The sequence below is a fragment of the Melopsittacus undulatus genome, chromosome 4 (genome assembly GCF_012275295.1).
Source record: "Melopsittacus undulatus isolate bMelUnd1 chromosome 4, bMelUnd1.mat.Z, whole genome shotgun sequence".
Classification (NCBI taxonomy): Eukaryota; Metazoa; Chordata; class Aves; order Psittaciformes; family Psittaculidae; genus Melopsittacus; species Melopsittacus undulatus.
The window spans coordinates 69,930,433-69,942,543 of record NC_047530.1 but is presented as its reverse complement, the minus strand read 5'-3'; the positions used below and the strand labels follow the sequence as shown (position 1 = coordinate 69,942,543).

Sequence of the window (12,111 nt, the reverse complement as noted above, 5' to 3'; positions counted from 1 at the left end):
AGTTCTTACAGGAAAAAAAACAATTACTAGCCTCCCATATTAAAATGATGCAACCAGAAATTCTAAGTTTCCAAACTGCTACTACATATACAATATGTGAATATAAACAAATTAGCCCAATATTTGCAATACAAATTAAAGTTAAGTAGGCAATGTAACTAAATGATGGACCATGATACTAAAAAAATAGCACTAAGGTACGTGGGCAGATTTTGAAATCTGACATTTGTAGTATTTATCTGTAAGCTTTTTGAAAGTCATACTAGTATAGTTACTGAAATTGTTTTTGAAGAGCAAAGACTGGTTTCCTCCAAAGTTATTTCGATAAACAGCCACAATAAAAATTTGCATTGGCTCTTATTAAGGGCCTCCTAGCAAAGAAATATGGTCAACTGGTATGAGCTATTTTACTACTAGATCTAGTGACCTACTCATCTGCAAATACATTTATGCTTAAGACAAACCTGCAATAAACCAAAACAGATTCTGCTGATCCAGCTGGATGTGTCTCAGCAATTCAGCAGGTAATTGAGATGGATTTACTGTATTAGCACAGATGGAGTTTATCTTGTGAAGAACTACATCAAAACACATGGAACTACAAAAAAAATATGAAAAGAATTGCTTGGAATAAGATTTTGAAGAATTAAATTTGCATTGTCCTATCTACAACAAGCAGATTCTGTTTAGACTGAAATTGAGAATGTACACATGTGGAGAAGGGGGACCTCAGCAGATAAGTCAAGTCCAGAGGGGAAGATGTCAGAAGAGCTCAACTAAGCTCTGAGCAGGAAAGGTTGCTTCATTTAATGTCTTTATGCTACTTAGAAGAGATGCAAAACGCACATGTAGAATAAACAGAGCAATTACAGCATAATCCTCTGTACCCAGCTGTACACAGAAAACCTACCTCAACCCCCCAGAATTAAGGACAAAATCTACCGTACCTGAGAAAGCAATGCCTTATTCACACTATGTCAGTGCATCACCTGTCTTGTCTAAAAGGAATTAGTTTCAATGGAAGCACCAAATTTGTTCTGTGAAATCTGGATATGAGATGGACATCACAGACTCAATAATCTAGAAAACCCGACTTCTTTACTGTAACACTGTGTCAAAACACCAACTAAATTATCAAATAAAGTTACAGATAAATCACTCCACTGGAGACTCTTCCAACTATTACCATAAAAGCACAAGAACTGCCACTACAGGGGTTAGCTCTGCTTAATACACACACACTGTGGCTATAAACCAACATATGAATGCACAGACACAACTGTTGCTAATTCTTCGGAGCACAGCCCAGTATCATTGGAGTTATAGTTTATGAAAGTCCCAAAGTTCAAGCCACTGTTACAGAGAGAACACAAGCTGTGACACTGTGTTTTCACAAGGGTTTCTGCTTTCCCTGTACCACACTTTCCCTTCCTAGATGTGAATCTCATCTTAAGAAAGGTCACCTGTCCCTTGAAGGAAAAGCACCAACTCAATATTCACAGCTTTCCCATGGATGTCTGATGTCAGTCAAGACATGGAGTCTCAAAGAACATCAATGCTTGCAAACATAAAGCCCAAGCAATCCAACACACACCACCTCACGTGCTGAAGAATAAGACTACTAGAATAGTCTTGTTCCTAGCTGGATGCCACAGTCTGGTTGTTCCACAGATATTGGAATTTTTCACTTCTCAATATGTGGCTTCCTGCCTCATCCATCCCAGGACCATGGCAGGGAGCACACAGGGTACTCTGTTGCTTCTGCCAGGAGATCAAGGGCTAAAATTTGCACATTTGCTTAGATCAACCTTGTTTCTGATATCCGTATTTCAAAAATTTAACTTGCCTCCTGTCAAAAGGAAACTGATAAACTGCTGCTAGCAGCACCTCAAGTCATCCCATCAGTTACACTTTGAAGAACTAAACCCTTTAGCCGAACTAATGGCTGAACTACAATTCAAAGACATCAAGGATAGCTTTCTTGCCCTTTATGTTTACTGCAGAATCAAGTGACAGAGCTCCCAAACAAAAGCAGCAAGTTTCATAAAACAAACAAATTACTTCTGTTCTGAAGAACAGAGGTTTTCCGAGGCAGCCCTTAGGCAAGCACCTGTTTGCATTTCTCTTCTTTCACTGGATGTGTACAGTATACAGCTCAGGGAATGATAAATGAGCTACATGTATTCAAATATGTATTTTCCTGAGTTAATTTCCTGCCCAATGGTAATATATCAAGGTCTGAAAGCATTTTATTTTTAAAGTAGCCTTTTGAAGTGATTTGTAAGGCCCTTTAGTTATCCAATTTTTGTAGCATTTTGCTAGACTGAATAAAAGACAGTAGCTAATAGATGAAGCCCCATGCAGCAGAAAAACAGCTAAAGGAGCTTATGCCTGAACAATCCTTGTGGCAAAGTTGTGTTTCTCACCAGAAACGCCTTATTTAAAAAGCAATCTCCCACTCAGGGTAAAGATAAAGACAACTTAAATGGCCATTCCTTACATCCTGATGTAAGAAAAAAAAACAAACCAAAACCCACCAAAACCCCAAACATCTGCTAAACGCTGATGAAGTGAAATAAGTATTCGGATAAGTAAACCTTCTGATTAGCCTTAATTTTATTTCATTTCAGATGACAGCACTAACTATATATGGACTTTATCTCAATTAGTTCAACACCTTCTAAACACTGAAGTTGGCGAGAGATGTCTTTTTTTTCTGCCTGCCCCAAATGCCTTGCATAGTCTGAGTCCCAGTTCAAGAATTCAGTGAGGCTACACTTTCACATTGTGCTGAACCTGGAAGCTGCTATTAAGCCCTTCCAGCCTTGGTATCACCCTCTCCTGCTGCAGATCTAGCAGTTATGCAGCCATACAGTTGTCAGCTGAGCATGCTGAGACAATGGAAAATAAACCAAATGAGCTGTATTTGCTCATGTAGTAGTTTGGGTTTGTTTGCTTGGGTCTTTGTTGTTTTGGTTTTTTTTTTTTTTTGGGGGGGTGGGTTTCATTGTTGTTTTTTTTTTGGGGGGGGGGGGGGGGGGGGGGGGTTTCCAATGTCCAAAAGAAGTCAGGATTGTTTCCGTTCTTTTGATACTGATGCCAAAAATCTTCATGTTGGTATAAACGAGGCCTGTCTACTTTTAAACCAGCCATCGTCATGCACCCTTCCCTCAGTAGTAGTAGTAAAAACAGCAGCAGGGTGGTGTAGTAGATTATTCTTCGGCACAGCCAGGCAGATTGTTGGGCTCACCTGGCAAGCTGTTACCTTGGACAGCATCCCACACAGCCAGCTAACTTTGTTGTAGGTGCTTAAGTGTTCAACACAACGTTAATGCATACACCATGATTTGAGGTATTTTTAATACCTAGCAATCACAGTTTTTCACCAATTCCTGCTGAAGTCAGTGACTTCCTCAGTTTCTCCCCGCTATATATTTTATCTCAGACAAGTCTATACTCCCCCAAAAAAACAACTCACCCTTCAAGGTCCTTCATTAGCTTAAGGACAAAAATCAATATCTAATATCTTCTATTTAAACCAAAGGAATTTATATTTGCTTTTTTTCATCCAACTACATGGTAACTTAAACTGCAATGACAACTCTAACATGCATTCCTTTGAGTTTCCCAAGTACGAAATTGTCCTGCAAAGACACTCTTGCTAACAAGCCTTATACTCTCAGGAAAGATCCAATTAGTAGATCAGAATTATACAAAAGCCACTGAGCCATCAGTGACAGATGCATATTCCCTGGTGGAGATGTCAATGGAACATCTCTTGTTCAACAGCCTAGATTTGTCAAAAGTAGGGAAATGATTAGATTAGATTAGAAGATAATGCCATACTACTTTGATGCCCAGTCCAAATTTACCTGTACATTTGAGAAAAAAAAAGTAAAAAGAAAAAAATCAAAATCGATCATACCTACTTTTCTGTATTTTAACATAAGTACTGCTTCTATACTGAATGGAAATGGAATTCAAGCACTGGCATTTTGGCATTTTTGGATATTACATGATACGGTGTCCAAATAAAACCATTCTATGACTCTTGTGCATTACAGTACTGTATTTTCCTTAAACAGGTCTCATTGTTCAATTCTTAACTATGTATAAACAAGTCCTGAACCAGCTGAGAAGACACACAGATGGGTGACGGCAACTATCAAATTGTGCAGGGGAAAACATACAGCCTTTGCAAGCTCAACCTTTCCCTCCTGCCCCTCAAGAACTCCCTAAAACACAATCCAAATTTGCACCTGCATTACAACATAAGAACCAAGATGGTCTCATCTCCAAGTGTAGTAATTGTAGATTTTTGTCAGTATTCTTGTTTTATTGCTAAAAATCTTCAAGTGACACATAAGAAACTTCTCAGACTTTTTTTTCATTTATGCATAAAAAGGCAAAGCAAGCCAGCTAGAGGGGTTAAAAGCAGCCCCAGAAATGACCACTTAAAAAAAAAAAAGAGGAAAAAAAAACCCATCAGACAACATTATATTAAACAGACCACTATAAATCCATTAAACACTTCTGAAAATTCTTGGAATTATTGCGACCTTCATTTGTGGATTTTTAGGTTTGCTTTTGATTTGCTTTTGTGTTTTTTTTTGTTTTTGTATTTGTTTTTTTTTTTTAAACTGTGATCAGATTTATTTTTGCCTTTCTTTCAAGAATAGAAGAATAAATTACTGGTACCCCCCAGTTCACAGCTACATCATTCATGGCAGGTATATACTAAATCTAAATGCTAAAGACTATTAAATCGGTTAATTATCAAAAGATCATTTTTGCTGGATTGGATTGGTGTGACATGAGGGCACAAAGACAGTTTTAAAATTCCCTGTTGACCGTAAGATTGCTGCTAAAGTGTTTCTTCTAGTCATATGCATGAGTTTGCATCTGAATTTAATAGAGAGGCACTGTAAAAATCAGAGATTGTAGTTGACCTAATCTCATGTATTGCAAGCTTATAACTGTCATTTCTACTTTTACTTAAGCTAAAATATTACTAGGGAAAAAAAAAATAAATCTTTGCAGGATTCCTGCTTGAAAAAGAGCCAACTAGGGGCAGCAGACATCGTAAATCCAGATTTCTTTTACAAAAAACAACCAAAAAAACCCTCTAACACATTACCCATCCATGTTTATTCCAGCATACCATATGACTGAGTAAAGGAATAATCAAAGAAATCATTGTAAGAAAACACGAATGGGTTCATCAACAGTACATTGAGACTAATAGGATAACTCTCCAACAACAGAATTATTATTTTCATAGTTTAGGGGAAAGGATTATTTTGATACAAAGGGACTACAATAGATACAAAGTATCTGCATTCCATGGATATGGAATTCCCCACAGGAAATGAGTAAACTGAAAGTACTACCTGAAAAGAGCTGGCTAAAATGGGATGACAAGGAGACTTAGTTCGGGTGGGTAATTTGTCCTGAAAGGTGATAGAATTCTCTACAAATGAGTAATAATATGCCTGAAATTTCAGCTCACTGAAAATTTGGAACAAGAAAATCGGGACACAAGTTTATTAGTGGAATAAATGGAAAAAAAAAAAAAACCTTGAGCACAAATTTGAGATTGCTTTCTGTGTCCCTTAGACACCACTGGCAAAAACATTGCTATGGGGGAAAAAATAAAAATAATTAAAAAAAATACCTAAAGGCCCATGCTTATCAGCTACAGATGGCATAGAAAAAGAACTGTATTACATTACAGCACAGCCGCCAGCCACCAATGTACACAATACACTTTGAGTAAAATAACCCCAAAAGAGACAGCAAACCACAGCTGACATCATAAAGAACTGTCAGGCTATCACTTGGACATAATATATAAATGTCAGCAACCACTTTAAGAGAGAAATTTATTTTAAAAAGGGACATAGCAGGACTACCTGGATTATGAGGGGAAAAAGAACATACATTGAAGGAGAAACCTGTTCAGGAAGCAAAAAATAAAAAGAATGAATTACTGCTCTAAATGTTCCTTGGATGGAAAGCATAAACACCAGTGATGGAAGCACATTACCTGAATTTAAAGATTACCCTGCACTACCAGCTAGCCATGAATAAATTCTCTCATTTCTACAAGACAAGGGTATTAAGCCAAATAAGCAGATGAGATTCTGGAGAAGCTTTGTTAGAAGTATAGCAAGAAAGCAGCCTGACCATTTCCAAGGCAGTCCTTGACAAAGTTTTTAAGGCTGCTTTGTAACATCATTAATTGCTGGGACTGGGGAAAATTTGATGACTCAGGAGGTCAAGCAAAAACATCTGAAATAGGAAAAGTATGAGCTAATGGACCAAAATGCAGTAAGAGAGGCATGCAACTAACTATACACAGCTACAACCACAAAAACAGATCATTTGCATGCTAGATGCAAAGAAATAGGTTATAATTTCTGCTGCAATTGATTTTTCCTGTTTGTATTCAAGATTGTTCTACTGTTGAAATAACTGCACTGTTTTAAATTGCAATTACTAAAAGAATTGCATCTTTCCTATACTTCAGGTAACAGATTTTATTGCAAATTAAAACAATTCTACTATCACCACACATGCCAAAGTACTTCTCTGCAATGATCTAAGTTCAGAAAATAGTATTCTATTTAGTTGCAAGAAATATATTTCAAACTAATCATTTATATAAGCATTGCCTCCTTATCTGGGTGGCATCTGTTGAGGAACCAATACCCCACCTTGGTCTCAAATAATTTTTGTATCATTTTTTCTTATTATAGCATTATGGAATTTGAAGTACTTTTAGCTAAATTAGTTAATTCTTCAAGTTTGCATTGAGGTGCTCCTTGTTGCTCAAGCAACAGTACTTCTGAAGTTTTTCCCCCCAGCAAAGTAACAATACTTTTGACTATATGCATCAGATTTATATTCATTGAAAAGTCAGGTTCCTGTCTTCAGAATGTAGAAAAGAACATTATCATTAAGAATAACTGCAAGTTTGGGTTCTGTGCTAAACAAAATACTATGAGTCGGGACCCTCAGAGAAATATCATGATATGACCACACTGGCAGGGATCCTTTTAAACTCATCAGAAACACTGGCTTAGACAGAAAATTTGAAATTTCCAGAAGCTAATTTAAGGCACTAGAAGAATGCTGGTAAAACCCTGATACTGTCTGTACACTGTCTCCAGAGTTGTGGATATGTTGAGTAGATGTAATGCTAAGTCATCCAAAAGTTTAGACCCAATTTTAAAACAATATGTATTTTCAGGTCTTCTCTGTTTTCTAGTGACACAAGTGAGTTTTATTGAAGTTTTCATAGAACTGTTGGAAGCATTCAGTATAAGAAGCAAATAAAAAGCCAAACTGTTAGATGGCAATTAAAAAAACAAACAAACAAACAAAAAATACATAAACCCAAACCAACCAAACAAGCAAACAAAAAAAAAACCACAAAACCAAAGCCAAACAAAAAATGCCCCAATTTTTTATTACTATAGATAATTGGCAGAACACATTTCCAGTATCTCTTCATTAAACCTAACAAAGATGCTGTGAGAAAGAACATGAGCTACTGGTGCCATGTTTTGGGATTTCTGAAGTATTGTTTCTCTAGAAGACCCTCATTGTGGATCTTTTCTCAAGTCTTTGGTCAGGCCTGTATACAGCCTTGTATGTAATTCTCTCTCAAACTACTGTTCTGAGTTGTGTAACCATCAATTTACAAATAAAGGTAAAGTATTTGTTCAGTGAACAAGAGGAAACAAATTTTAATGCTAGAGTCCAATACTCAATAATCATAGCTTTATCTTGCCTGGTAAATCAATAGTTTTGTAAAATTTAATCATTGGCAGATGCTTAAAATCATGAAACATATCCAGATCTATTTTTATTGTAACTTGTCTTTCCTACAAGTATCATATTACTTTTTAAAGTAATAATTAGCAGGGAAGAGGGGGGAAGGGCACAAAGGAATTAAAATGAAATCACAGAATCATCCCACAGCAAAAGCCTTACCTTCATCATTCTGGGCCAAACAACATGCTAAGGTAGTAGTAACTGCAATGCCTACAGCTAACCGCTTCCAGAGACAAAATCGCTGTAACATTTTTTGTCAAACTTCACTCAAGGCAGATCTGAAAAATAAAGATTTGACACATGCATTAGTCAACCAAATTACAGAAAGGTGAGTGATTACAAACTATTTCACATGTAACTATGTATCTGTAACTATGTAGGGTATAAATACAGTCTATGAGCGTAACATTGTTTCTATTAAAACAAGCTAGGTTAATCCCATTGGAATCAGTATATACACATGTACTCATTAATCTGATAATCACGTATGCATAGGCCAAGTAAAGAAAATGTATGCTTCTTGCTTACATCAGGTCTAATTTCCATCATTTTCATACAATATTTATGTTATCCATCCTGCTTCAGCCTTATGCTTTAAAGCACTTTAGAGAAGTGACAGTATCAGACAAATTCCACTTATTAAGACTAGTGTTCAATTGCAGAAGTCAGGAGGAACCAAGTATTCAAAGACATCAGCCATCAGGAAAACATGAGTGAAAGCCATAAATGGTCTTCTTTAATGAGACAGACTGTTGGTTCATGCCCAGCAAAGGGGAAAAAACAAACAAACAAAACACACCCCACATGTACAAAAAAGAAAAAACAAACCCAACCAAACAACCACCCACCAAGAGAATAAACTGGTGAAGACAGGTTCGGATAAAATCCAGAGCATATTTAGAGTAATATTAGAAAGTTAGCTAAAGCTCTGGTTTATGGCTCTAATACATAGAATCAGCATATTTCTGCAGCCCAGAACTGAATAACCTAAAAATATTCCTTCACTTTTCAAAAACTGTGATAAATACGATGAACTTCATAGCAACAGAAGCATGAAATGGAGATAGACTTTCAGCATTATAAAAACAAGCTATTGTATAAAAAGGTTTTAAGAGCTGTCAATTTTCCCAAGCAAAGCACTTGACTCAGATTTCACCGCCACTTTCTGCTTATAACTTTCTATCACGGCTACAAAACTGCCGCATTTCATTCCACGTAAAACAAATAGACTAATATCCCCTACTTAACAACCTTAACAGAAAAAAAAAAAACAAAAATCTACTTAGGACATAAAAACCATCCTTTTAGATCACTCTTAACAGTCATCCAAGCTACAAGGAAGCAGGGCTTCCACTAACAGAAATAGGTGATAGTTTCAACCAAGTACTGGAGTACTGGACAAGCTAAGAATTTCTCTAAGATATGAATTCATTCCAAATCAAGCAGTCAAGCATTTTGGTTAATATAAAGCAAATAGAGCTATGATATAAAATGTTCTTCTAAGAAAAACAACCAAACAAAAACAACCCAAGAACAAAAACCAAATAAACAAACACAAAGCAAAACCAAAAAATACCCTAAAAACAACCATAAAAAAAAGGTCAAAACAAATGTGTGCCTAAAGTTTTAGTGGGAAAATAGGTTTTCTGTTTGCTTTTAGTTTTGTTTTCAAATAGATGAGGAAAGCAAGCAATGAGATTTAATAAACCAGACTGAGTGGTCGATATTTATAGAAATATGTAAAGTTCCAAAGTGTTCAACATTGTATATATTTAGCCTTCTTCCAGGACAACTGACGTGGGTAGGATCTATTAAGTTCCCTTACATAGCAAGCAGAGCTTTTTTTCTCTTTGTAAAGTCAAGGATCACAGTTGACTTTTTGCCTTCTGGAAGATTTTAATACCAATATACACTACGCCGAACAATGCTGTAAAAATAAAGGGGAGCAGAAAACCCATTTAAAATCCTACACCATGCATACTGCTCCATTTCTCATTTGGGATCTAAGGATGAAGAGAAGCCTTTCCAGTCTCCATCTTCATTTAAGAAGGATTCTTCCCACCCTGTTCAGCAGCAGTACAATACTGCAGGCAGTTAGCTGCAATAGGGAGCAGTTTCAGGAAGAATTTAAACGTTATACATCAAACAATGAGGCAGCTTGTGTCTAATGGAAGCAGAAGTGCAGATCTCGTGATGGTTTTCATTTCAGGTAAGCAAATATCAGTCTTGACAAAACAGCTCAAGATTACAGGAATTAATGAACACAAGCCATGTAATAGTATCTATGGACCATATTAAAGCACCCACTTTCATCCTCTCTCCTTTTCTTTTCCACAGGCCTTTCTACAACTTTTTCTGCTCCTAACTCCTGTAGAGACAGCTCAAATGAGCTCTTCCTAAAAAGCTTTTATTCTTGTACACATGAGGGGATCAGAATGGTTAGCAAAGATCCCACTATCCATAAGAAAAAAAATATATTTAAAAGCTTGACACACAGCTATGAAAACGAAGCTTCAAGCTCATCAAATATGTTACCTATAGAGAAAAAGAGCAGTTAGTTCTTTCTTGAGAAGAACTAAAAGAACAAAAATCCCTTCCTTAAGGAACCCACTCAGGAAGTTTTCCAGTGTTGCTCGAAAGTGGCTTTTTCCTCCTTCCTAATTACCAAAACGCTCATTTGATTACTGTCACCTGCATTTTCACTTAGCCAATTCAGAAGTCATTCTGGATTTTGCTAAGATACATTCAAAGGGAAACTGCTCACACCATAACTTATTCTAGTTGATAACTTTTAAATAAAAGTCTGAGTGTCTCCACATTACCCAAATAGATTTAGATGAATCCAGTGCCACCACTGGACTTCCTGGGAACTTTTAAGGTATGACATTATCAATATTTCACCAATATTTCACCATTCATTCCTCCTACACTAAGAGGAGATCCTTAAAGAATTTCACTTGGTCAGTTTTTCAGTTTATGCGAACAATGTTATTACATTAGGGGGCATTTGCTGTCAAGTGCTTCCAACCTTTTACCCTTAAAACAACCCCAGAAACAAGCAATTTCAGGAGACTATCTTAGTTTCTTCAGGTCAAACAAAAATTGCATCCATCTGCAGATTACTCGGGTTATAAGACCTAGAAAAAACATGCACATACACACTTCAGAGGCCTCTGATATTTTATTTTACAACTTGGAAAAAAAAAATAATCTAGCTTTCCAATTATGATGTTCTATTTTAGAAAGTTATTCAGAGCTCAGCTGACATCCTTGAGTTAAGTCTACTCTGAAGAGATTTTAGGACAGAATCTTGGCAGATTTACTTTTTATTTTGACATAATGTCAAGCTAACTATGAGGATGGCAACACTGCTGCTGTAAGAATATAATCTCTATATGCAACTGTAATACAACAGAATAAAAATTGCCCCTCTTTTTTTCTCCAACTTGCACCAGTAAAAACTATTATGAAGTGTGGAAAGCAAGAATATTCTTGAGTTCAACAGTTCTTGAGTTTCTACTAACTCAGAAATAGCTCATAACAAACTGCAAGTTATTATGAAGTCCCTAAAGGTAAAATTTCAACTGACAAAGGAACCCTTGCCCATGGCAGAGCGTTTGGAACCAGATGATCTTAAGGTCCTCTCCAACCCAAACCATTCTATTATTCTACTAATTAAAGTTTAGGGGATTTTCAGTTCCTGACAAAAAAAGTTTAATAATGTTCTCTCCAGAGCATTCACTCACTGACTATACAGCTGTAATGAGAAACAAAACCTTAAGCACAGATTTTGCCAGAGTGGAGGCAGCAGCTGATCACTGATCACAGCAAACTTGTGTAATCACACTCTAAGGAGCAATTATGACTCCTCATCTCATTTCTGGCCTTGCTTTTTTTATTTTGCCCTCTTGCCAGTGTAGCTACCAAATTGGCCAAACCACCAACTAGTTATCTATAAAACAGACACTCCAACAAAATTTAAGAGGGAATAAAAATGAATTAACCACTCCCCCCCAAATATCAAATATGAGTTACTACATCCATGCACACTGAATATATTTAAGATCCAATGATATTAGAGTAACATTAAATATTTATTTACTTTAAGATCAGCACCTACAATACTTAAAATATTGCACTCATTTGAAGCTGGGGGAGATCAGAAAACATGGGCTCAGTCAAAATAAATAGTCATGCATGGTCAGAGTAAAAAATATTCTTAAATACCTATATAAAATTGTTCTTAAACTTTAAGTTTAAAAAGTTTTGGTT

At 36.2% G+C, this 12,111-nt stretch overlaps 1 protein-coding gene across 3 annotated transcripts in view; it reads right to left on the bottom strand.

Moving 5' to 3' along the window:
- The window catches only part of PCDH15 (protocadherin related 15), a 353,847-nt gene extending 345,758 nt beyond the window's left edge, over positions 1-8,089 (bottom strand). For all 3 annotated transcript variants that reach the window (XM_013130209.3, XM_013130207.2, XM_013130208.2), the window contains exon 1: positions 7,999-8,089. In XM_013130209.3, coding sequence (XP_012985663.2) covers positions 7,999-8,089 — 91 coding nt within the window. The remainder of the gene's footprint in view (positions 1-7,998) is intronic.
- Positions 8,090-12,111: the final 4,022 nt, after the last annotated feature.